Source organism: Cnephaeus nilssonii, assembly GCF_951640355.1.
Source record: "Cnephaeus nilssonii genome assembly, chromosome: 20".
Taxonomy (NCBI): Eukaryota; Metazoa; Chordata; class Mammalia; order Chiroptera; family Vespertilionidae; genus Cnephaeus; species Cnephaeus nilssonii.
In genome coordinates this window covers 43,020,350-43,045,838 of record NC_137091.1, presented here as the reverse complement: position 1 = coordinate 43,045,838, position 25,489 = coordinate 43,020,350, and the positions used below count along the sequence as shown (strand labels likewise).

General features: G+C 59.4%; 2 protein-coding genes across 4 annotated transcripts; one reads left to right on the top strand and one right to left on the bottom strand.

The window, feature by feature from the left end:
• The first annotated feature begins 829 nt into the window (after positions 1–829).
• Positions 830–3,069, top strand: TMEM160 (transmembrane protein 160). The gene is made up of 3 exons (XM_079759481.1): positions 830–1,083; positions 2,055–2,147; positions 2,704–3,069. Exons 1-3 carry the CDS (start codon positions 876–878, stop codon positions 2,967–2,969), a joined length of 567 nt encoding a protein of 188 aa, XP_079615607.1. The 5' UTR covers positions 830–875; the 3' UTR covers positions 2,970–3,069.
• A 102-nt stretch (positions 3,070–3,171) lies between these two features.
• NPAS1 (neuronal PAS domain protein 1) lies at positions 3,172–18,948 on the bottom strand. Of its 3 annotated transcripts, none has more exons than XM_079759478.1 (12): positions 18,898–18,948; positions 17,714–17,896; positions 17,070–17,305; positions 10,318–10,391; positions 9,975–10,064; positions 7,701–7,866; positions 6,312–6,427; positions 5,993–6,150; positions 5,561–5,667; positions 5,051–5,198; positions 4,262–4,356; positions 3,172–3,746 (listed from the first exon to the last, which is right to left on the bottom strand). In XM_079759478.1, the coding sequence occupies exons 2-12, from the start codon at positions 17,833–17,835 to the stop codon at positions 3,283–3,285; spliced, it is 1,776 nt and encodes a 591-aa protein (XP_079615604.1). In that variant the 5' UTR covers positions 17,836–17,896; positions 18,898–18,948; the 3' UTR covers positions 3,172–3,282. The 3 variants fall into 3 exon arrangements, with proteins under 3 accessions (XP_079615604.1, XP_079615605.1, XP_079615606.1); XM_079759479.1 differs by lacking the exon at positions 18,898–18,948 and adding an exon at positions 18,066–18,073; XM_079759480.1 differs by lacking the exons at positions 9,975–10,064; positions 18,898–18,948 and having other exon boundaries at positions 17,714–18,072.
• Between the last annotated feature and the right edge of the window lie 6,541 nt (positions 18,949–25,489).

Sequence of the window (25,489 nt, the reverse complement as noted above, 5' to 3'; positions counted from 1 at the left end):
GAAACTGCCTAGGCCCTGGGATCACTTATAATGCATCAGTATGAACCATTAAACTTGATTTTGTGGGACATGGTGGGAACTGGCTGGCTGGGGCACAGGGTGGGAATTACTTTTTTAAAAAAATTTATTGATGTAAGAGAGAGAAACATCAATTTGTTGTTCCACTTATTTACACGTTCAGTGGTTGATTCCTGTATATGCCCTGGCCCGGGATCAAACCCACAACCTTAATGTATGGGAAGGACACTAACCAACTGAGCTATCTGACCAAGGCCGCTAATTACTTTTCATCAGACGTTTTTGTAACTTTTGCATCTTGTCCCATATTCAAAATAAATATGTGTTTTAAAATTACGCTGTGGAAAAATAATCAATACCACTGATTTATTATCTGAAAAAAAAATTATTTATCTAAGGGCATCTTATTTTACATCTGCATAGAAAAAAGACACGACAGGATTATAACAAAATATAGCAGTAACCGCTCCTTGGTGGGATTTATTGCACTTTCTCCTCTGGGCTCTTCGAGATTTTGCAAAAGTTCTAAATTAAGAGTTTTGGGATTTTGGCTATTGGAATTAAAATTATCAACAAAAACTACCAGTCCCGGCAGACATTGCGCCTCCAGCTTCTGAAGACCCGCCTTCCCCCGGCACAGTGATCGCTGGGATTCCTAGTCCAGCAGCTGAAGCAAGGTGGGACGTCTAGTACCGGCACAGATGAGAGAGGAGGGAATTGCTGCCATTCTGACCAATGGACGGTGCGCACTGACAGGCGAACAGCGAATCAATGAACCTCTAAGTGTGATTGACGTGTATTTTAGCCTACGGGCGGCTTGTGAGGCGGAGCGCTGCGCGGCGGTCGTAGTGGGAACCATGGGAGGCGGCTGGTGGTGGGCTCGGGCCGCCCGCCTGGCCCGAATACACTTCCGGGGGCTGCCGCTGCCGCCTCCGCGGCCCCGGAGCGGGGGCGCCCGGGGGTCCTTCGCCCCTGGTCACGGCCCCCGCGCCGGGGCTTCGCCGCCCCCCGTGTCCGAGCTGGACCGCGCGGACGCCTGGCTCCTCCGGAAGGCTCATGAGACAGGTTGGCAGGCTGGGTCGAGGGTCGGCCGGCTGCAGACGGACGGGGGTCGGGATGGACAGGCTGTCCGCGCGCGCGAGTGGGAGAGGGGGTGGGGCTTCGGCTGGAGACTGGGCCCGGACTCGGGAGGGAGAAGGCTTCCGTGTACGCGCAGGGAAGCGCTGGCTGCAGAGCGCAGTGTGTCCGCAGAGGAGAAGGGCTTGTGGGTGGGACGGGGCAGTGGGGTGCAGTGGGGATCGGAGAGGCCGGGCGGCCTAGGACGGGCATCCGGATGAAATTGTGCTGTCGGGACGAGAGAGGCCGCCAAAGAAGGCCAAGGTCGGGGGAGTGTCTACCGAGGGGTCCGCGATGGAGGGGCCAGTTCGCATTGAAGAGGGGACCACCCCGCCTAAGGCGGGAGTGTGGATCGATACCGAAGAGGGGGAAGTTCCTGATTGGAGGAGGGACAACCAATAGAAAGATAGCTATGGGCTGATTGGAGGGCGAGGTGATCCAGGCTGCAGGGGGCGGGGCCTCGTGCCAGCCTGGGAGAGGCCTGGGCTAAGAGGATGTAGGGATGGGGAGTTTGTAGCCTGTTAGCACTACACCAGGATGTGAAAGCCATCAAGCCTGGGTCGGGGAACAGTTTGTCAGGAGGTCTGAGAAAGAAGTGAGAGGGCAGCCCATGGGAGGGGGCTGACCAAGATGACATCTTGGGGTCTTCCTGTCCTCAGATTTAGGTTCTGCAATTTTGGTTCCAGATCCTGCAGATTTTGCAGACTGTCTTGAGTATTCGGCATTGCAGAGTTTGGGGAAGCGGGGCTCAGAGATGGAGAATAAGGTTATTGGGGGAGGCTGCCAAGTCATGGTGGGAATTTGGAGCAGGATGGGGTGGTGGGATGACAAGCCCCTCAGTTTGACTGTCTGGGCTGAGGCACTTTGGGGGCAGGGTTTGGCTGGTGCTGATTCTCTCCCATCTCCCCCGTCCCTCCAAGCCTTCCTCTCCTGGTTTCGAAATGGCCTCCTGGCATCCGGCATCGGGGTCATCTCCTTCATGCAGAGTGACATGGGTCGGGAAGCTGCCTATGGTGAGTGCAGATCCCCGCTCTTGCTCCCACCAGGGAGTGTGGATGCCCCCCCAACACTGGTGAGTGTAGATTCCCTCCTGCCCCATCGCCCCAATAGTAAGTATAGAACCCCCCATTCTTCCCCCACCAAAAGCCATCTCACCCTCACTGTGTCCACCTCCCACGCACCCCACTGCCCATCAGAGTGGGTGGTCCAGGGCATGGTTGTGGGTCTGCCGCTCCAGTCTGACTTCTCAACAAAGACAAGGGTCCTAGTCCCAGCCCCTGCCCCTCCAACTCTGTCTTTGCTCCCACCCTTCCTCTGATCCTGGACCCCACCTCCAAGTCCTTGGCACCCCTCTGCTACCGTCTCACGCCCAGTGCCGTGGCTCTGTACTACCCCTGACCCCTGCTCTGCCCTTGAGTTTGCCCCATCCCACTCTGAGTCCACCTCAGTCCCCTGACGCCCTGTCTCCAGGATCTGCCTCCCCCTCGGCCTTCCTTCCTAGTCCCCCATCCCCCACCCGGGACCCCAGGCCTCCCCTTCATTGATCCTGGCTTCCGCCTTCTCCCACAGGCTTCTTCCTGCTGGGTGGCCTGTGCGTGGTGTGGGGCGGCGCCTCCTACGTGGTGGGCCTGGCATCGCTGCGGGGACCTATGCAGCTCTCGCTGGGGGGCGCGGCTGCAGGCGTGGGTGCCGTGCTGGCCGCGGGCCTGCTCTGGGCCTGCGCTGTCGGCCTCTACATGGGCCAGCTGGAGCTGGACGTGGAACTGGTGCCTGAGGACGATGGGACGGCCGCTGCGGAAGGCCCGGATGAAGCGGGACGACCACCGCCGGAGTGAGCAGCAGGGCCAGGGGGAAGGACCAGGGACCTGAGGCCTGAGGCCGCTTCAGACTGGCCAGGGTCCAAGGACCAGGACATTAAACCTGACCCTTCCCTTCCTCCAAGTGGTGGTTCCTGTGATGGGCAGGCTGGGCCTGCGGGGGGTGGAGGGCTGAGGGAAGGGGTGGGAGGAAGGAGAGAGGGGCTCCACAGCCCCCAGAGACCAAGCCACAGATGGGGAGCAGGTCTTTAATTCTTCCAGAGCGCTGATGGTCTGAGAGCCCTGTCCCCCACCCCCCAGGGTCCAGCTCTGCAGGAGGCTCTCCTGGTCATCAGTCCCCCTTCCGCTGCACCCTGGTGCCCGTGGGCCCCGGGTAGGGCAGGCCCAGGGGTGGGTAGAAGGCCTCCGGGAAGGGGGGGCCTGGGCCCAGCCTCTGCAGATGGGGGTACATGAGGCCCAGCTCCGTGGGGCCGTAGCGGATGGTGCTGGGCGTGCACAGGCCCCGCACGACGGGGGGCAGGAAGCCCGCGTGGAGCAGGGAAGGTGAGGCGTCCCCAGGAGGCACCAGGCCCCACGGCCGCACGAGGTCCTGCTTCTGGGCCCCCGCCCGGATGACAGACGTGAATTCGCGCCGGGGCGGGGCCGGGTGGCCCACTGGCTCCTCGTCTCCACTGTCCTCCGGGTCTTTCGTGTCCCCACGGCCGGGCTCCACTTTGATGCACTTGCCCTGGGTCTGGGGGGTCTCCTCCTCATCTGGGGGGGCAGCCTGCTTCCCTCGCACTGGAGGCGCTGGCTCTAGAAGGAGATGGGAAGGGTGCTGTGGGTGTGCGCACCAGCCCTCAGTCTGGCCATCCGTGGGAAGACGCAGTGGGTCTCCGCTGGGCGGGTTCCCCCCGGGGGACGGACACCGGGCTCTGTCTGGGGACTTTGTTTGGTTGTCGCAACCGGGGAGGAGGGTGCTCCTGGCATCCAGTGGAGAGAGGTCAGGGATGCTGCGGAGGACCCCACAATGCACAGGAAGCCCCCAAGCAAAGGTCGCCTGGTCCCTAACTGCGGTGGAGCGGAGACTGGGAAGCCCTGGTCTAGCCCGGGGCTAACAGTTGTCCTGGGTACGAGGATGCGCTGTGTCTACGCCATACAACGCATGGGCCGCGGGCTACAGATGCTTGTAGTGTGGCGAGTGTGACTGAGAACCTGAATTTTCAGTTTTAACGTAAGCAGCCAGCCCTCTGTGGCTAGTGGCTTCTGTGCTGGACAGTCCGGGTGCCAGGGGTCCCTGGGAGCCTCCGGGTCGGTGGGAGGGGGCTCACCGGCGGGTTCCGGCTCGGGGCTGGATGCGTCCTCAAGGGCCGTGCCGGCTGGAAGCTGGAAGGCATCCAGAGGTGTGTGGCCACCCTCCGCTTGGCTGCGACGAGACGGGGTGGAGCCAGGTTCCTGGGTGAGGGCACACGCCCCTGCCCCCCCAGGCTTGTGGGGGGCAGAGGCGTGTGCCCTGCCCATCTGAGTACAGAACACCCCGCCCCAGTGAGTATAGCTTCTCCACCCCAAAGCACTCAGGCCTCGTGACGGGACCCCAGACGCCAAGTTGGCTTGTGGCCCAGCGTGGCCCCACCCCGAGGCCACATGGGTGCGGCCCCTGGATGTCACTCCGAGGTGTCCCCCAGGCTCCTGCTGCTCCTGTGTCTTCCTGCCGAACTGCTGCCCCTCTGGGGCGGGTCCGGGCCCAGCGAAGACCGAGGCGTGGCCACCTCCTCACCTGCATGGCCTGGCCTTTCCCAGCACCTGCCCCAGCTGCCCCCCTCTTCACAGCAACCAGGGCGGGGGGGAGGGGCCTTCCCCAAAGCAGGGTGGGCTGTGACCCTCTCCAGCTCTAACCCCGCCATGGCTCCCCAGTGCCCCAGGATCAGGTCCAGGCCCTCAGCCTGGCCGATACTGCCATCCGCTCCCCACTCCTCTGCTTCCTGCGGCAAGGACACCCCGCTTCCAGCCCTTTGCTCTTTGTCCCCGTCCCCTTCCTGCTTCAGCCCCCTCCCGGCCTGTCCCCTTCTGGAAGCCCTCTCTGTGGCCCAGCCCTGTGGGACGGCGGCTGCAGCCCTCACCTGAGCACGTAGCTGACCCAGAGCACGTGGCGCTCCCCCGGGCTCTTCCCGCTCACAGCCACGGTGGCCACGGACTGCAGCCACACAAAGCCCCCCGCGCGCTGCAGCCAGCGGTAGTAGCCGGTCACCACCTGGCCCTTGTCCAGCACTGGGCCCAGCCCGGGGCCGGAGGGCCAGAGGGATGGGAGACAGGAGGACAGGCGGAGGGAGATGAGACAGGCGGGCAGGGAAAGATGGGGAACAGGAAGGGTGAGATGGTGGGAGAAGAGAAAGGCCGTACACAGAGGGGGACAGCCCGTCAGAAGGCAGCACCGGTGCTGGGGTGGGTCAGAGGCCGCAGCCAACCCGCTCCCACCGCGCCGGCCCCGCTCGGGGCTCCCTGCTGTGCCTCTGCTCTGAGCTGAGACCCTGGAGCTGGTAACGGGAGGGGAGGGACCGGGATCACCCCAGGCAGGACTTCGGGGAGCGGGGACTGAGGCCTGGGGCGGCCCAGCAAGGGGGGGTCCTCACGGTCCAGGTGGCTCTGGCGGATCCTGGCGGCGTCCTGTCCGTGGACAAACTGGTAGCAGCTGCGGCCCACCAGCTCCGCGGGCCCCAGGTCCATGTGCTCGCTGACTCTGAGGGGGGGGGGTTGGCTCTGCAGTCCCCTGGGGTCGCCACTCTTCCTCTGGAGGCAGGTGGCAGCCCGGGCGAGGGTCCCCTCTCACGGTCTCATTGCCCCTCCGCGCGGGGCAGGAGGCGAGGAGGGACCCGAGGGGCCGGGAGATGGGCCAGGAGGGGCGAAGCTCTGCCCAGGGCGCCCCGAAGGGAGCGCGCGGACCCCCGAAGGCACAGCCCTCCACCCCCAGAGCCGCCCCCAAGCCTACCCCTCTCCCTCGGCAGCTCTCCCGCCTCCCGCGGCCCCCCAGTGCCCAGCCCCTCGGGGCGGTGCCCCACCCCTACCTGCTCTCACAGGCCAGGATGGTGAGCCCCAGGCTGAGCCGGAAGACGACCGTGTGTCCGTGCAGCGGCAGCTCAGCCAGCGGGGCCGGGGGCAGCGTGTGGCCGAGGGCCACGAGGCCCAGGGCGCGGGCCCGGAGGCGGCCGGTCACGTGGATGACCTGCGGGTGCCGGGGGGGGGGGGGGGGTGGCTCCCGCTGTCACCCCCAGGCGCTGGGCGCGGGACAGGGCCGGCAGGAGCACGGGAGCTCCCCCTCCTCTCCCCGTACCCCCCCCCCGGGGCAGCGAGGACGCCCACCTTGTACCCCGCGAGGACGCCCACCTTGTACCCCGAGGCCTTGACGTGCAGGCCGCGCTTGGTGAGGGTGGATTTCATACGGACGAAGAAGGAGCGCTCCTGGGCCCGGGAGGAGGGGGCCGCCTCGGTGGGGCTGGCCTCTGGGGCGGGGTGAAGGAGAGTTGTGGGGTCCTCAGGAGGAGACACACGTGGGCGCCCCCTCCCTGCCCCCTTCAGAGCAGCCAGAGGCCGGGCCGGGCTGCACTCGGGCCCACCGCCTGACGGTTCCACAAGCTCCTTGGCAGCTACGCTGACCTCCCTCCAAGCAGCGGCCTTTCTAAGCTCAGCTCTGACCCCGTCCTTCCGCCCTGCAGCTGCCGGGCTCCTGGGACGCTGGCGAGGAAGCCCAGCTTCTCCCTGGGACCCAACACTTGGGCAGGAACTGCGTCCCACTGACACCCTCTGAGGTCAGCCATCTCCTCCCCCCGCCCAGGTCGGAGCCTGTCTGGGGGCTTAGACCACACCTGCCCCCGCTGGGCATAGCCACCTCCTTCACTGGACGGTGCGCCCTGGAGGGTGGGGCTGGGGCTGTGGTCACTACTGTGTGCCCAGCCCTGCCCAGCACAGAGCAGGGCATCAGGGTATGGCAACAGAGAAGACTCACAAAGAGCGACTAGTCTATAGGCCCCTGGTACAGGCATAAATGTGCTCACACCCAGATGACCCTGGGCCTCAAATTGAGGTGCAAACATCCTCACGGCCCCCCGCATGCCCCACACATCTCCCCAAACTTGCAATCACTGCTGACAACTCAGATGGTTTTGGTGCAAAGCAAACCCCATGTTAGAAAATCTTATTTACAGGAAAGTTGACCTCACAGTCGTCCCCTCCGCACCTCAGAGCTAAAAGGAACTGTCAGGGTAATCCAACACCCTCCCTCCTCCACGTGGAGTGGAATTTTCCATTGGAAAGAGGGGTGAGGAGCATACTAGATCCTGGAGCCAGAGAAACCGGCATTGGAATCTAGCTCAACTTACAGCTGTGACCTAGGACAGACAACTTAACCTTGCTGTGCTGTGCCTCAGTTTCCCCCTCTGTAACACGAAGAGAATTACAGGTCCTGCTCTGTGGGATTGTGGTTAGGATTCAATGAAATTGAGTACTTAGCGGCACAGCACATGCAAACGCCCAATAAGCGCGCACCGTTATTTACCCGTCACCCACAGGCTGCCAGAGGGATCTTTCCAAAGCTCAAAATCTTGGGGATTCAGGCAATCTTAGGGAGCCAAGTCTTCCTGCCTCAATCTAGACTCTAAAAACTTGTTTTGCACAACTCTAAAGGAGAGCGGGTTTTGTTTAAATGTAACATCGCTGGATACAATGTACCCGTTGTCCCTGCGTCAGGCCTCATTCTTTGGGGGCCCTTGGAATTACCCATCTCAGGAGTATCAGCGAGCGAGGAGGAAGAGGAGGAAGAGGAGGGGATTGAGGGTGAGGTGGGGGGCCCGGAGGTCCGGGTCCGCAGGCCCAGTTGCTCCAGGACCTCTGAGTGGTCCCCAGGATGGATGTAATCGAAGACGCTACTGCCCGTCAGCTCCACCTGCCGGCGAAGGAAAGGAATACAGGGGCGGGTAAGGTGCGCACAGTCACTGCGCACACCCCCCTTACCCCCCCCCCGCCTCCCCCCTCCCCCCCCCCCTTTGGCCAACTGTTCATTCGCTTACAGGCAGGAGTACTTCATGCCAATCTTGTGTTTTTATTAGAATTTTTTAAAAGTTTTTTTTAAACCCTCACCTGAGGACATTTTTTCCCATTGATTTTTTAGAGAGAGTGGGAAGGAAGGGAGGAGAGAGAGAAACATCAATGTGAGAGAGTTTCATCGCTTGGTTGCTTCACACAGGCTGCCTTGGATCCAGCAACCCAGGTATGTGCCCTTGACCGGGAATCGGAATTGAACCTCGACCCTTCAGTGCGCAGGCCCAGGCTCTGTCACCGGGCCAGGGCAAAAGGAACATTTGTACAGGAGGAGACTAACCTCGGCTCTTCCCTGCCCTCCCTCTTCAAAGCCAGCGATTACTAACGACTTTCTGCCCGCCTAGTCTGCTAAAAAGCTGTGTAGGGCCCTAGCCAGGTTGGCTCAGTGGATAGAACGTCGATATACAGCCTTAAGGGTCCCAGGTTCGATTCCGGTCAAGGGCACATGCCCAGGTTGCGGGCTCGATCCTCAGTGGGGAGTGTGCAGGAGGCAGCCGATCAATGATTCTCTCTCATCACTGATGTTTCTCTCTCTCTCCCCCTCTCCCTTCCTCTCTGAAATCAATAAAAAACATGTATTTTTTAAAAAAGAAGTTGTGTAGGGAGTTGGGGTGGGGAGGTATCATAGCCTCTAACTTACAGCAAACAGCTGTGCCCTGAAATGAATCACAGGATGTCCCAGCAGGAACGGGGTTCAAGATACAACAGTGGAATGAGGACATTTGAGTCAGGCAAACTTTTGCATTCAATTCCCCCCAAATCTCGCAGCAGTCCCACGTCTCCCCCAATCCAGGCCCGTCTTCTCCCCGCTGTGTTCCTGCCCCAGCATCCTCACTGGTCGTCTGGCCTTCAGTCCCCACTCAAATGGGGACCCTCCATAGGTTACTCATCCAGCCATGGCCCTCCTCCCCTCAGACACCTCCCAGAGCTGGTGGAGGTGGGTAAGGGGGGTGGGGAGAGACATCTGTAATGTCAACAATTCAAAAGAAAACAAAACCCCTCCCGTGGCTCCCACTGCCCCAAGGCTTGGGGTCATCCCCTGAACTCCTCCCCTCCTCCAGCCTTTCCCACACCAGCTTCAAGCCTCCCCTCCCTCTCCCTCCCTCCCTCCCTCTTGTTCATATTCCCCTTCCTTCTGGTTCATCCTCCTCCAGAAATCAACAACTCGCAAAAAGCTGCGCACAGAGGCCAAAGCACTGAATTGTTGAAGTTTACCATCCGCCAAAATCTTTCTAAAAACAATAAAAGTTGGTAGCAATTGGTGTGGACAGGATCGGCGAGGCCTACGATGCCACAAGGAGCCAGGACTCCGGACACAGGGGCTTTCAAACGCCACAGAAAACCTTTCAGCGCTCGCAGATCCCAAGCCCCGCCTACATAAATTGTTGTGATCTTTTAAAACTGTGAAGAAGAAACAACTTTGGGTCAATATGGTGTATTTGGCCACCACTCATCGGCAAACTGGTCTTTCTGCTCATTTGCTTCTTTCAAATTGACCTGTTACTTTTTGTTTTGTTTTTAAATATTTTTATTGATTTCAGAGAGGAAGGGAGAGGGAGAAACACCAATGGTGAGAATCGTTGATTGGCTGCCTCCTGCACGCCCCTTACGGGGGATGGAGCCTGAAACCCAGGCATGTGCCCTTAACCTGCATGGAACCCGGGACCCTTCAGTCTGCAGGCCGACGCTCTATCCACTGAGCCAAACCGGCTAGGGCTTGTTTTGTTTTTAAATTATTTTTCCTTTGACCCGTGACTCCGATAACCCTCCTCTGCCTGTGAGGAGGAGCCATGTTGGATGCCATGTGGGGTTCCAAGGAACGCCCTTTGGGAACCACGGATCCAGTCCCTTTTTCACGCTGGGATGGTGAGGTCAGGAGAGAGGAGGGGGATGCCCGGGCGGCCCAGGGAGATGGCGGTTGGGCCAGTCCAGGCAGCCTGCTGAGGTCCTTACCTGGGAGAGACCCAGGTAAATGGAGACGGTCTCTGAGATGTAGAGGAACTTCCCCTCCTGGTTCAAGGCAAACACAAAGCCATCCAGGGACTAGAGTGGGAGAGACAGGGAGGGGGAGAGGAGGGCCTGGCCTCTGTAAGAGGCTCTGAAATCTTATCTCTGCCAGGATGGATTATTTTTTGGGGAGGGGAGGACGGGGCTTCACTGGCCCTGGAAGGGGGGCCCCAGCATGCGCCTCCCAGTCCGGGTGCTCTCCTGCGACGGATGCGGGAGAGAAGGGTGCTGTTCTCCGAGGAGGCCACCAGGTGGCAGCACGGAGCAGCAGGAAGGGAAGGGGCCTCACCTGCAAGATGTGTCCTCCCAGGTGCTGCTCGAAGATTTCGGAGACCAGGGCCACGGAGCCCCTGCGGCCTGGGGCTGGGGACAGAGGGACCGGTGAGGCTGGGGCCTGCGGTCTGGCCGACCCTGGCCTTCTGGGAAGGACCCCAGGGAACCAGGCTACGAATTTCCTCTCTTCCTCCCAGTCCTGTAGCCATCATGGGGTATTGAGGGGCCCCCGGCCCTGTGGGGGAGAGACCTGGGATGTGGGGAGGAGTGAGAGGGGCAGAGGTAGGCTGGACAGACAGAGAGACAGAGAGACACCAGGGGATAGAGAAAGGGATTCATTCATCCATCCATCCATCCATCCAGCAAACTCTCTCTGAGCACCTGTGGCCAGGCTCTGTGTTGGGAACACTGGGGTGACCCAGACAGCCCCCTCCTACCCTCACGGGCACCCAGGCCATGGCACATAAACAAGTAAAAAATGAACAAGGAATTATCATCTGAGCTATGAGGAAGCAAATAGATTATGTGGCCCTAGCCGGTTTTGCTCAGTGGATAGAGCATCGGCCTGCAGACTGAAGGGTCCTGGTTTTGATTCTGGTCAAGGGCACGTTCCTTGGTTGCAGGCTCCTCCCGGGCCTCCGGACCCTGGTAGGGGCTCTTGCAAGAGGCAACCAATCGACATGTTTCTCTCACATCGATATTCCTCTCTGTCTTTCCCTCTCTCTTCTACTCTCTCTAAAATAAATGGAAAAATATCCTCAGGTGAGGATTTAATAAATAATAATAATAAATAGATATGTGAAATGAAGAGGAAGGTGGTGAGGCCTGTTGAAGGGAGAGAGGGAGTAGCTGAGCTCAGACCTGAAGGATGAGAAGGAGGCAGAGAGGAGACTGAAAAGGAGAAAGAGACACACACACAGAGACAGGAACAGAGCACACGCAGAGATTGAGAGACAAAGGCACAGAGAGACAAGTAGATGGACAGAGAAACGTACAGAGAGATCTAAAGGAACAGAGAAAGAGATAAGGAAATTAGAACTCAACAACAACCCAATTGAAACATGAGCAAAGGGCCTGAATAGACATTTCTCCAAGCAAGAGATACAAATAGCTAATAAGCCCATGAAAAGATGCTTAAACTCATTAGCCATTAGCAAAATGCAAATCAAAACCACAATGAGACCACTTCACACCCACTAGGATGGCTAGACAGACAGACACACACACACAAACTGCACACCCGCCCTCCCCCGTGCATTGATGGTGGGAATGTTAATGGCACAGCTGCTCTGGAAAACAGTTCGGTGGGTCCTCAGTGAGTTAAACACGGAATTACCATCTGACCCAGAGATTCCACTTGTAGGCATATGCCCCAAAGCATCAAAAACATGCTCTAGCAAACACCTGTACATAAATGCTCACAGCAGCACTGTTCCTCACAGCCGGAGGTGGAAACAAATGTCCGCTAACTGACGAATGGATAAACAAAGCGTGCTGTATTCAGACCATAGAATATTATCCTATCTAATAAAGAGGGAATGTGCTAATTGACCACCACTCCGTCACAAAGATGGCTGCACCCACAGCTGAGGCCAAGTTCCCATAAGGAGCCTTAACGAGCATCAGCAGGGACCTGAGGCTACGCCTTCTCCCACCCCTGTGGGGCTTGACAGAGGACCTCAGGCCCCACCCCCTGCCCTGGCGTCAGGCTAGGGGACCTCAGGCTGCACCCCCCACTCCAGTGCCAGGCCAGGTGACCTGAGGCCATGCCCCCCACCCAGCGGGGCTTGACAGGGGATCTCAGGCAGTGTCCCCCACCTGGCGGGGTTTGATGGAGGACCTCAAGGCACGCCCCAACCCCCTGCCCCTGCTTTGGTCTGGGCTGGGGGCCAGGGGACCTGAGGCTATGCCCCCTGCCCGACAGGGCTTGACAAGGGTGGGACTGGCTGGGTCTGGATCTAGCCCAATGCGGGGAGCAGGGGAGGGGAGGGGGGGCGGCGCTGGGGCCAGTCGCTTCCCCTCTCTGTGCCTCAGTTTCCTCCTCGGCCAAGTGGGTTTGCTAAGAGCAGAGCCCTCCCAGGCGGGCTGAGCCCTCAGTCAGCTTAAGGAACTTCTAGAAAGGGCCTCGCACGGCCTGACCCACAGCAGGTGCCGGGAAATGCGGAGCCACAATGAGTATTAATAGTGTGATTACTATTGTTATTTCCAGACCATCCAAACACCAGGCGGCGAAAACACGCCCCTCCGCCAATCAGGGCGCAGCGCCCCGCCCCGCCCCGCCCCCCGGGGTCTAGGCCACGCCCCCTCCTCCCCGGCGCTCTCCCAACCCCGCGCGGTTCCATCCTTTTCCCACCCTTGCCTGGAGCTCCAAGAACAATAACTGGGAGTGGGGGTGGGGTGACTAACGGGGACCCCTCCCCCGAGATGCAGCGCGAACAAGGCGGGTGACAGGCGGGAACAATGCTGCTTGCTAATTGTTGCAATTTTCCCCTGTCATTTTTGCTAATTCCTTCATTTTCCCTCTCGGAGGATCAGCCCAGGTCAGACTGAACGGCTGCAATTAACAGCGTTAATGGGCGCGTCGGGACGGGGGCGGGGGCGGGCGTGCGGGGAGGGCTCCGCCCCTGGCTGTTCCCCCAGAACACCGGGCCTGTCCCCTGGGATGGGGAGCGCTGGGGTCTGTCCCATCACTGACCACGGACCGGTGGGCTTCCTTACCCCCAGGCTCTCCCTCCTCAAACCCTGCAATTCCCCAACTCCTGCCCCTGTGTTTCCTCCTCTCCTACCCAAACACCTCAATTTCTCTCTCCCCCAAAGTAGTTACTCCCAGATTTGCCCCCCTCGTTACTCCTAGATTTGCCCTCTCCTCACGTCCAAACCTCAACCATCACTCACTCATTCAACAAACATTTGCTGTTTTTTATTGGAGCCTGATTCTGCTGGAGAAGAAAAACTGTCCCAGTTGCCACCATCCCTTACAGATTGGGGACTGAAGGCCTCTCCCAGGCCTTAGGAGTCCCCCTCCACTTCCCATCCCAATGGTCGGGAGGGATTGCTGGGGGGGGGGGGGGTGGAGGGAGGGAAGAAGGGCTGGAACTTCATTCCCTATGAAGGCCAAGGCCAGAGAGAAGGAACCACACACCACAATCAGAGGGTGTGGGCCGGAGGGCTGGAGGGAGGCACTTCTGCCTCTACTTTTCCTCAGCCTGATCTGTAAAATGGGTCCAGTGAGTGAGCAGAATGGGTTTGTGCATGTAAGTAGCACAGAGCCAGGCACACAGTAAGTGCCTAAATCCCGAGTCTTGCCACTATTCTTATCAGTATTACTATGGATAACCTGGGGTGTACCTCTACCCTTTGGGGTGGTTCCTTGCCCTGCACCTTAACCCCTCTCTGTCTCTCACACCAACATCCATTTTCTCTAAGTCCTATGGGCTGTACCCTCATGACCTCACCTGAATCCAACCACCTGTCAGCCCAGAGCCCCCACCCTGGCCCCGTGCCCCACCTCCCACCGAGACCACTGCACTCACCCCCTTAAGGGGCTCCCTGCCCCCACTCACACCCACCATCACCATGGCCCCCATCTCAGTTGGGGTAACAAAGTCCTCACCACAGCCCGTTGGGGGGGCCTGCAGGCCCAGGCCCCTGCTGACCACTCCCCGCCTCACTCCCTCCTCTCCAGACTCCCTCCAACCAGCCTGCCTCCGCGCCTCTGCCTGGAAGCGCTCCCAGCTCTTCTCATAGCTTGCTCCCTCCCCTCCTTCCCTCTCAGCCCAAAGGTCACTTCCTCAGAGAGGTCATGCCTGACTTGTGAACTAAGATTCACTCTTTGCCCTAACCGGTTTGGCTCAGTGGATAGAGCATCAGCCTTCGGACTGAAGGGTCCCAGGTTCGATTCCGGTCAAAGGCATGTACCTTGGTTGCAGGCACATCCCCAGTAGGGAGTGTGCAGGAGGCAGCTGATGGATGTTTCTCATCAATGTTTCTAACTCTCTATCCCTCTCCCCTCCTCTCTGTAAAAAATCAATAAAATATATATATATAAAAAAAAGATTCACTCTTTCTCCCCTCATTCCATTCCAGTCACCCAGCTGTGGGATGAGGCTGCTGTGTCCCAGACGCAGGGAACAAGGTGCCGTGAGGGAGAGACATACAATGAACAAAAGAGATGTATGGTGTCCGAAGAGAGCGATGAAAAGAAGGCAGGAGAGGAAGGCAGGGAATGCGGGGCCGCTGCCATGTTTAGCAGGATGGGCAGGGAAGGCTGACTGGGGAGCAGACGTTCAGCGGGAAGGGAGTTCCTGGTGGCGGGCACAGCAAGTGCCAGGGCCCTGAGGTCAGTACGAGCTTCTCTGAAGAACGGCCAGTGTGTGTGTTGGGGCTGAGAGTGGGGGTTGAAAAGGTGAGAGGAGGAGGCGAGGTCAGGAGGTCAGGGCGTGGGGGACAGAGGGCCCACCTCGCAGGAATTACAGGCCGACCCTTGAGGGCGGGCGGGGACTTTGTCCTGTTCCCTGCTGCGTCTCTGGCACCGAGAACCGTGCCTGGCACCGGGGAGTGCTCAGTGGTGCTTGTTGAATGAACGGGCAATGCTGGTTTGAAATCAAGGCTGTCTTCTCCCCAGACGCTCAGGCACCGAACTAGACTTTGACCTCTGTTGTCAGACGGGAGACTGAGGCACAGAGCGAGGTGGAGAGCTGCAAGGGAGGACTCATCCCTGGAGACCTACAGCCATGAGTACGGTGGCTGAGAAGGTAAACTGCAGAGCAGCTGGGCCTCTTCCTACTTCTGTGAGATGGGACTCGCAGGTGCCTCCCTCCTCAGGCCTTGGAGAGGACAGAGCGAGTTACTGCACAGGCAGTGCTGGGCACGGGGTCTGACCCGTGCTGCATTATTACTGTTACTATTCCTATTATTTTATCTTTTAGTTATTTTTATTTTTATTGATTTCAGAGAGGAAGGGAGAGGGAGAGAGAAGTAGAGACATCAATGATGAGAAGGAATCATTGATTAGCTGCCTTCTGCACGCTCCCCACTGGGGATCAAGCCCGCAACCCAGGCACATGCCCTCGGCTGGAATCGAACCTGGGACCTTTCAGTCTGCAGGCCGACGCCCTATCCATGGAGCCAAACCAGCCAGGGCTGTTTCTGTTATTGAGGAGGCCATGGGATCCCCCTCCTTTGGAGAATGGGAGGCTCAATGCTTTGTTCTCTGACTCCTGCTGACACGCCATCCTCAGTTTACCCATCGGAACTACGGAAGCAGGCGCTGGGCCTCTTGTTGGGAGACCTTGTAGGGCCAGAGGTGCCCCCAATTTCCTCATGTTGGGGGTATGAGAGGGCGTCCTGCAGTTCCTCCCCCACCAGCTCTGGGGTACAGGCAGGGGCTGATGAGGTCGGAGCTCTGCCTGCTCCGTGCTGTGAGCTCAGCGAGTCCCTGCCAGGACTTGCCCCCCACCCAGGTAATGGGGGTGGGGGGTGGGGCAGTGCTAGGCTTCAGTGGGGCTCTCTCCCCACTTCTCTCCCTGGGCTCGGGGACAATAGGCAAGATGTTTATCCCCAGGGCGCACATGTTGTTCGCGGTAATGACAGTAATCAGAGGCTCTAATGCCGCATTCTCCCGGTGCCAGTCAATTCGCCTAATTACCGCCTGGGAAGCTGGATTATTTAAATTTAAATGGTGATTTATTGCGAACTTAATCAATGCTATTTTCTCTCCCCCCTCCTCCCTGGGACCGGGGCAGGAGGGGAATTGAAGACACCCCCCCCAACCCCACCCTAAGGACACCTCTTATTTTGGGGTGGGATATTAGCCTGGGGGGCCATGCCCTGTGACCTGAGATTAATTCGATTCACCATCTCCTAGTCATTAGAGTAAAGCAGTAATGCTTAAAAAGAAGTAATAACCTCACACTTGTAGGTATCTGTCAATAAAGTCTGAAGAATCATAAAAGCAGGCATCTCTGTACCTGCGTTTCACGTAGTCTCTGTCTATGCATTATCGATTGTTTCTCTATTTGTTACCGAGTCTTGGCCACTAGGGCGTCAGCCTGTCCAGCGCAGGGACTATCTAGTCTGTTTCCTGCTGGACCCCAGAGCGCAGAGCAGCAGCAGGCACACAGTAGGTGCCCCATAAACCACAGGCTCCCAACAGCCCCGCAGGGTCACCCGGAAGGCAATAGAGGCCACACAGTGATTGATTACTCCGAGCAGCGGGGACCCGGGTCTTTACACATATGACCCGGTTGACCCCCTCCTGAGCCCTCAGGGAGAAGTGTCGTCACGATTCCCTTTGACAAAGGAGGCGCAGAGAGATGCGGGGACCTGCCCGGGTCCCATGCTGGGTGGCGTCCCGTGAGCTGTCTCCCTGTCCCTTTCGAACTGGGATTCTGACCCCGGAGCCTTGTGCTCCCCCGGGGTCCCCGCAGGTCTGGGTGGGAGGCCCAGGCTGGGTCCCCTCCGACCCACTCACGGAGCCACGGGTCTCCTTTGCGATAACAATGACTCATCTCCGCTGATAAAGCAACCGCATTCACTAGTCTGACCCCTGCGGTCACCAAGCCCTCGATGCGGCCAGCATTCCTGAACTCTTCCCTCCCTGTGTGCCCGTTTCTCAGGTGAATACACTGAGGCGTGGGGAGTAAGACACCCGACAGGGACACCACGAAAGGTCTGACTCCAAACTCCACGCACCCTCCGCATCCAGGAGCTGCGCGAGGGCGGGCGCCCCGGGTCCTCCGCGCGCCACCCCCGCGCGTGCGCACTCACCGAGGCCGGCGGGGGGCCCGGTGGCTCGCAGCCCCCAGGGCGGCGCCCCGAGCGCGGCGAAGCGGCGCAGGCGGAGGTAGGTGACGCAGAGCCGCACGACCGACGCCTTGTCCAGCTGGCTGGAGATGGCCCCGGGCAGCGGGAGCAGCTTGGCCAGCTCGAAGAACTCCAGGTTCTCCTTCCCGCGCCGCGAGCGCGCCGCGTTGCGGGACTTCTCCTTGCGTTGCGCCTGCAGGCTGTGCGGGAGGCGCGCGGGGAGCCTCAGCGGGGCCCGGGGTCCGGGGATGCGGGGCCTGGGGGAGGGGAGCCCCGCCTTTGGGAACTAGGGGACGGGATGGGGCGTTGGAAGCGGATTCAACTCTGGAGGCGGGGGCAGAACCGGGTGTGAAGTTACCGGCCGGCGGTGGGGACAGATGGGGGGGATCAGAGGGGAGGGGAGGAGGCGGGGGGTGAGGAGTGCGGGTGTGGATCCCGAGGAAGGGGCTGGGAGGATCCACACCGGAGGGTGGGTTCCAGGACGACGGTGGAGCAACTCCGGGCAAGAAATTCTAGCCCCACGGGACGGGGCAGACGCGAGTGTGAATTCCACCCGGACCCGGCCGGGGGCGGGGGCGGGGCCAGGCCGGGGGCGGGGCTTCGCTCACCAGGGTCCGGGCGGGGCCTTGACCGTGAGCCCCGGCAGAAAGTCCCACGGGACGCCGCCCCCACGCCCTGCCCCGCATCTGACCTCGCCGCCGCCGCCGCCGCCGGGGCAGGGGGCCGCCATCTCCGCGGGGACTCGCTCAGGCGGGGTCGGAGCAGCCTGCGGGACTCGAGATCCGCGTCTCCTGCAGCGGAAAGGAAGCGGAGGCAGTGCTGCGTCCGAAGGGGACCCCGGGAGAGGGCTGCTAGGGAAACTGAGGTCCGCGCGGGGCTCAGGGGGCCAGCAAGGAGCCGGAGCCGGATGGTGCCTCAGTCTCCCCCTGGAGGCCCCGCTACGGAGCCCGCGGCTCTCACCCTGCCGGGCCCGGGAGAAGCTCAGGGCGAGGACGTGCCCCGCCGCCACCTCCCCCGCGCCGCCCGCCAGCGCGCCCGCCTCACGCCCGCGCCGGGCCGGCTCCCGCATACCAATGGGCGCACGCGGCGCGCATACGGATCCGACCGGCCCGCGCGCTGCGTGCCAAGCATGCCCAAGCCCGGCGGGGGGCGGGCGCCTGCCAGGCCCAGGCGCGCGGGCATCTAGCGCCCGGAGCCCCCTGGCCCGGGGACCCGCCCCCCAAGCCCATCCCGGGAGCCCTGTTCCCCGGAGTGCAGTGCGGCGTGCCGATTTCCCGGGCTGGACGAAGAAGGTAGGGGCAAAGGGCAGGGACCCCACCCCACGGTCTGCCCAGGGACCTCCCCAGCCCCTGGGGTGGCGCCGTGTGTCCGGGCCACCAAATCCCCGCAACCGCAACTTCCTCCCGGAAGACCCGAGCGTGCGGACCCGGCCCCCGCCGAGGACGCTCCCAGGGCAGACCCAGCGCTCGGGCCGGGTGTCCTGGATCCAGACCCCCGAGAGCCAGGCGCGTGTTCAGTTCGGTGTCCATTCCTCCAGGACTGGCGCCCGGATTCCCCTACCACCCAGCAGCCGCGCCGCCCGAGCCTCCGCAGCCCGGTGTCCATACCCCCCCGCCCCCCAGGTCTCAGGACCCGAACAGCGTGTACCCCTTCCCCCACCTCGGGGTACGGGCGTTTGGATCGCCCAGGACACCGGAGTTTCGGCCTCCTGTTCCTCCGGGACCCAGGTGTTCCCCGTCCCCTCTCGCCAGCCGGCGGCGTTCCCGACCCGCAGGACCCCCAGCCTCGTTACCTGGCTGCGGGGCGGGTACCGGGCGCGGCGTGGGGCCGGCCCGGCGGCGCAGCGGGGTGGCCCCATAGACCCGGGGCGGCCCGGCGGGCGCGGGCTGTGGCTCTCGGCGCCCACCGCGGCCTCGCAGACTTGGAGACGCGGGGACAGCGCTGAGGGCGGGGCGGGGCGGGGTCAGCCAGAGCCCCGCCCACCGAGCCCCGCCCCCTGGTCCAGCCCAGCGCCAGCCCCTCTGGCCTTTTCAGGGGTGGGGGGTTTCCAGCAATGGGGGGGTTCGGCCCCCCGCCCACCGGCAGGAGTACCGGAGTCAGTGGGGGAACACCGTAGTCCAGGCACTATCTATAGACTCCACGGGAGGAACTAGCGCCCGAGCCCCGCCCCCCAGGCGAACCTGAGGTCCCAGCAACCTCTTCTGACAAGGCGGACACCCTGCACCCGAGCCCCCCTGCAGGGGTGCCCCCTCCAGGACGCAAGTCCAGGCTTCTGAGACCCTCACTTTCCAGAGAGAGCATCAGGATGTCAGCACCCCGCACCCAAGCCCACCCTCCTCTTCTAAGGCCCGGTTTGGCACCGGACCTCTCAGGGACCAGGACCGGGACACAGGCACCCGAGGGACTTCAGAGGTCAGGATCCTGGGGTCGTATCTCTACCACCCCCCCCCCCCCCACAGGATGGGAACCCCCAAAGCCAAGCTCCCCATCCTATATAATAAAAGGCTAATATGCAAATTGTCCCCTGGACTGGGAGTTCGACCAGGAGTTGGACCAGGGGGAGGGGTCAGCGGGGGGGGGGGGAGAAGGGGGGAGAGGGCAGGGGTTGCAGGCAGTTGGCTGTCTGGCCCCACCCCCAATCAGCCAGCCAACCACTTGCAGCCCCTCCCCCCTCTGGCCTGGCCTAATGGGCCCCAATTGAGGCAGGCCAGCCAGACCCCACCAGTGCACGAATTCGTGCACCGGGCCTCTAGTTAGATCATAAGTGGGAACTCAGGTCCGAGGCAGGCCTTCTCCACTCAGGTAGGAGACTCCACACCCTTCCCTCCCAAGCCCCTTCAGCAGCCTGGCTCGGGGCTCCTAGGAGACCCCAGTGCAAGGAATAAAAATGGGGCGGGAGTCTTAGCAGAGGCAGGCAGGCAGGCAGGGGCTTGCCCTGAGCAAGGGCCTTCCCCCCGCTGGGCAGATGGAGAACGGGGCACACCCCTGGAGCACTGGCTGATGGGATCCCCCTTAAACGCGCTCATGGTAATCCTGACTTGACTTGGGGAGCGAGCGCTTGTGTCCTGCTAATCCTTTCTCCACGGCCAGGCTCTGAGCTGGGCTCTGTTACTGAGCCCGCCTCCCAGCTAGGGAAACTGAGGCATGGAGAGGCTGTCTAGCCTGATGGTGATGGCCTGGCAGCCAGTGGTTTTTCCCTATTTCCCCGCAGAGAGGCGCGTTAGGGTCAGGGTAGGGACTCCAGCTCAGATGGCTGTCCCTCCTCCTGGCACTGCTTCCGGTGCAGCCCGGGTGGGCGGTTAATTTCATTGCAGCGCCCGCCTCCCCGCGCCATGGTGGCCCCGGAACAGGCTGGCCCAGCGGCTGTCAGAGTGTGACCTCGCACCGGCTCCCAGTCCCTCTCGGGGGTCGGCCCGGTCACGTTGTCACGCTGGGACGTTTTCTGCCCTTGGCTCTTCGTTCCCCGGGCGTGTCCGTGGAGTTCTCCAGAAGCGGCGTGGCAGGTGATATCGAAACAGACGGAATTCATGTTAACCTGTAACGATGTTTATTATTGTTATTTAAAGTGCGTGTTACCTTTAAAATCCTGTTTTAATGTCTGATATGGCTTACAAAACACAAAGTTCTTCGGTCTTCCCTAAGAATAAAAAATAGTCCTGAGCCCTAGCTGGTTTGGCTCAGTGGATAGAGCGTCGACCTGCGGACTCAAGGGTTCCGGGTTCGATTCCGGTCAAGGGCACATGCCTGGGTTGCGGGCTCGATCCACAGTGGGGGGCGTGCAGGAGGCAGCCAATCAATGATTCTCTTTCATCATTGATGTTTCTATCTCTCTCCTCTCTCTCCCTCTCCCTTCCTCTCTGAAATCAATAAAAATATATTTTAAAAAATAGTCCCGAGATAAAAAAAAAAAAAGTTTGAGATCCACTGTTAAGCCACTAAAAGCTGAGAATAGAGCTATGCTAGATAAAACGTCTATACATCCAAAGACAAGGGCCCGGATGCAAACCCTCTTACCTAGACCCGTGCAGAGTCCCTGACAAACTTACACATCATTTGGGGCCTCAGGTTCCCATCTGGGACGTGGGGGGCTGCCCTGTGATGTCAGCGCCCCCTGCAGCTCTGATGGTGCGGGTGGGAAGAGATTGGGGCCTCCGGGGGCACCCAGGAGCCTGTCATAAGAACTCAGCCCTGGCCGGTGTGGCTCAGTTGGTTGAGCATCGCCCATGCACCCAGAGGTCGCTGGAGCGATTCTGGGTCAGGGCACATGCCCAGGTTTCAGGCTCAGTTCCAAGTAGAGGACGTGCAGGAGGAAACCCATCAATATTTCTCTCTCTCTCTCTCTCAAATCAGTAAAAACATTCAACAAGCAAAAACCTCTTGCCAAAGGTTTGGGGAGCCCTGGAGGGCTGGTGCAGCAGCGGGCAGGCAAAGCAGTGAGCAGTGAGCACTCAGGGTCTGAAAGGGTAGCGGAGGGAGGGGGCTGTTAGGGGATCCTGAGTGTGGTAGCAGAGACCGCCGTGGTCACAGATCCAACCCCTCCTGCCCGGCCTGGCTTCCCACCCTCTCCGCTGCACTCAGCCATCCTGCCCTTCCCCTGCCTGGGGGACACTTCCCGTCAAAGCTCTGATACCCCACTACTTCCAAAGCAGCCCGGGGGGAAGGGACGGGAATGACATTATGTGCCCTGGATAGGTAGTGAGCTCCCTGTCACCAGGGGAAATCAAGGAGAGGGCCAAGGAATTTTGGTAGGCACTGAGAGCATGTGTGTGTGTGAGATTCCAATGACTTCCACTTACACATTTCACTCTTCCCTATTGGGAGGTGGACAGCTTAGTCTCGAGGTGACTCAGCAGGCGGACATTCTAATTCTGGCCCCACTTGTGTGAGTTTGGGCCGCTTCCGTCGTCTCTGTGCCTCTCTGTCCTCATCTGTGAAAAGCCCTTCAACGAGATGAGGCAGGAACGTCAGGGCAGCAGGCGTCCCGTCTGAGCTCCCAAGGGAGTATTTGTCCCAGTAGCAGGCGAAGCGCTTCAGAGCTGTCTCCTCCTGGAGCCTCCTGCGACAGACAGACTCACTGCCCAGGAAGTCCTACAGCGTGTCTGATCCGAATCCCTCCTGCTTTCACTCCTGCACTTAGTGAAGCCAGGGTCCCAGAGGCAGGCCTGGTTCAAGGCCAGGATTCTGAGAGCCAAGCTGTCAAGGTGATGTCTCCCTTTGCCCTGGGGTGTTACTGGGGTGCAGCACCCCAGGAATGCATTTCTTGAGAGGTCAGGTTCAGAATCAGTTCTGAGAGTGAAGCTTTTATCTAAAGCACTAACTGGGTGATGAGGGGTCACTGGAGACCTGGGCCGCCCAGTTTGGCCCCAGAGTTGTCCTGTTTTTCATCCATGTGTCCAACAAACATTTATTGAGCACCTACTGTGTGCCAGATGCTCTGGAGATCCCGCAGGTATGAAACAGGTAGAGACTCCTGTCACTCGAGCTGGCATGCCAGTGGGGGTGTCAGACAATAGACACAACAAGAAAAAAGATGTGTCAGGTGGAGCCAAGTGCTGGAGAAAGAAAGCAAACAGGCGTGTGTGCCTGCGCACGCGCAGGTGCGACTGTGGGGAGGCTGGCCGAGCGCTGGCAGTTATTGGGGAACTGGGAAGAATAAAGGGGTTGGGGTCATAAGAGAAAAACAGAACCCACCCACTCAATAGGCCCCACACCTAAGTGTCACTTGACTCCTGGGTGTGGTCCCCGGTGCCTGCTTCTACCCCCACTGCTGGGGGTCTTGTCCAGCATCTAGACGGGTTCAGGAATCTGTACAAGGGGCTGCTGTAAATTATTAAAGAGTCTAGAGAACAAACATAATTTTGGAAGGCATTTTGGGGGGCCAAAGGAGCTTGGCTAAGGAACCAAGTTCTGCTTGTCTCAGGACCCCTTGCTTTTTATTAACACAAATTGTCCTAAGGCAAGGTAGATATACAGATCAAAGGCAAGGTTTAGTATACAGAATCCATTGTCAGATTGGGGGAACTGCCTACAGCTGTTCAGGTGTTTGGCCAGCAGGAGGCAGTAACATGTAGACTGAAATGCCCTCAGCTGTCTGGCAGCAAGCAATCATTTATGCATCCTTTTCAGGTGTGGGGAAATGCCCTCAGCCATTTCCGGCAGGCACTCCTCAAGGTTCCATCAACCTTTCGATACAACTTCTTGCATTTATGACATGCTGGAATTAGCTTCCGGCACCCCACCCCAGCCCCACCCCTCCTGCTGCTCACTCGGCCTTCCATCTCCCCTTTAGGCCACCCAGGGTGTCAGGAAGAACTCTGACTTCACAGAGGACAAGGGCTGACCTGTCACCTGCCCACAGGTGCCGGAAGAGGAAGAAGACAACAGAACTCTAGGGGACAGAGGGAGGTGCTCGGTACAGCACAGGGCATAGCACAGCGTCAGCATCAGCTGCTCCCTGCCCACACGTGACCCCGGGTGGGACACCAATATTGGTAGCAAGCAGCAATCAAACCAATTCACTTCCCTGGTCACTCTGCTGTCACCTTGACCCCAGCCCAGGCCACCGGCTGCAGAGATGGCCGAGTCAGGGACCATGAGGTCTTGTGGGTTCAGGAGGGACTTGTGGGATGCTCAGGACGCTCGGCCCACTGCCTCTCCCAAGACAAGGGCTGGTCTTGGAGAGAAAGGGAACGCCAGGGCCCTGCAGCGCCCCCTGGAGAAGGGAGGAGGGCGAACACTAGCCGGGAAGGCGGGGCAAGGAGGAGCGCTCTGCGATTGGGAAGCGCCGCTCCTGCCCCTCCTGCCTTCGCTCTAAGTCTGCAGACTCTGCCACTGGGGGCGCTCACTTCCCTCCGGCCGAGCTGCCTCCGAGGTAATAAGAACAGTACTAACGAGAGCAATAATGATAATAGGGCCACAGAGAAGAGTGGCGGGGGTTGGGTAGTGGCTCCCCCAAAAGATATATCCACGTCCTAACTCTGGAACTTGGAAATGTGACCTTTGGGAAAAGGGTCTTTGCAGATGGAGTTAAATGAAGGATCTCGAGATGAGATCATCCTGGGTTACCTGATGGGTCCTAACTCCACAGACAAGTGTTCTTATAAGAGACAGAAGAGCCCTGGCTGGGAGCTCAGTTGGTTAGAGCATCGTCCTGATACACCAAGGTTGTGGGTTTGATCCCAGGTTGATGCAAGAATCAACCAATGAATAAATGGAACAACAAATTGATCTCTCTCTCTCCTCTCTCTCTGTCTCATCAATCACTTAAAAAGAGAGATAGGCCCTGTCCCATTTGGCTCAGTGGATAGAGTGTTGGTCTGTGGACTCAAGAGTCCCGGGTTTGCCCTGGCTGGTTTGGCTCACTGGATACAACATCAGACTGTGGACTGAAGGGTTCCGGGTTCGATTCCAGTCAAGGGCACATACCCGGGTTGCAGGCTCGATCCCCAGTAGGGGGCGTGCAGGAGGCAGCCAATTGATGATTCCCTCTCATCACAGATGTTTCTCTCTCCCTTCCTCTCTAAAATCAATAAAAATATAAAAAAAGAAAAACTTAAAAAAAAGGGGGGAGAGAGAGAGAGAGAGAGAGAGAGAGAGAGAGAGAGAGAGACAGAAGAGAAGACAGACACACAGAGGAGAAATTACTGGGCAATAGAGAAGGCCATGTAAAACAGAGGCAGAGCTCTGGCCGGTTTGGCTCAGTGGATTTGGCAGCCTGCAGACTGAAGGACCCCAGGTTCGATTCCCCTCAGGGTACATGCCCAGGTTGCAGTGTGTGCAGGAGGCAGCTGATCAATGATTCTCTCTCATCATTGATGTTTCTCTCTCCCTCTTCCATTTTCTCTGAAATCAATAAAATTATTAAACAATAAGATGGAGGTGTAGATTGGAGCGATGCAGCCCCAAGCCGAGGACCCCTGGAGCCACTGGGAGCTGGAAGAGGCAGGGAACATCTGAGTATCTGGTCTCCAGGCCTGTGTGAGAACATGTGTGTGGCGGCGTAAGCCAGCCGTGTGTGTGGTCATTTGTACAGCAGCCACAGAGAGAGCCTTGAGCTTTGCAGTCAGATGGCTCTGGGGTTCAAATCCTGGCTCCCACTTACCAGTTAGTGATGCTGGACAAATGACTTGGGCCTTTGTGCCTCGGTTTCCTCATCTGGAAGATGTGGATAATGATAACACTGAGTCTCACAGAGTTTATGTGAAAAATTGAGTTGAGCCCTAACCCATTTGGCTTAGTGGATAGAGTGTCGGCCTGTGGACTGAAGGGTCTCAGGTTCGATTCCGGTCAAGGGCATGTACCTTGGTTGCGGGCACATCCCCAGTAGGGGGTGTGCAGGAGGCAGCTGATTGCTGTTTCTCTCTTATTGATGTTTCTAACTCTAT

Coding starts and splice junctions, on each gene's coding strand:
- NPAS1 (XM_079759478.1), bottom strand. CDS start 17,835: ATGGCGGCCCCCTGCCCCGGCGGCGGCGGCGGCGGCGAGGTCAGATGC. Junction 7,867..9,974: donor TTTACCTGGGTCTCTCCCAG/GTAAGGACCTCA, acceptor CTTCGCCGGCAG/GTGGAGCTGACGGGCAGTAG. Junction 3,747..4,261: donor CCCCGAGCCGGAACCCGCCG/GTGAGCCCCCTC, acceptor ATCTCCTTCTAG/AGCCAGCGCCTCCAGTGCGA.
- TMEM160 (XM_079759481.1), top strand. CDS start 876: ATGGGAGGCGGCTGGTGGTGGGCTCGGGCCGCCCGCCTGGCCCGAATA. Junction 1,084..2,054: donor CCGGAAGGCTCATGAGACAG/GTTGGCAGGCTG, acceptor CGTCCCTCCAAG/CCTTCCTCTCCTGGTTTCGA. Junction 2,148..2,703: donor GGGTCGGGAAGCTGCCTATG/GTGAGTGCAGAT, acceptor CTTCTCCCACAG/GCTTCTTCCTGCTGGGTGGC.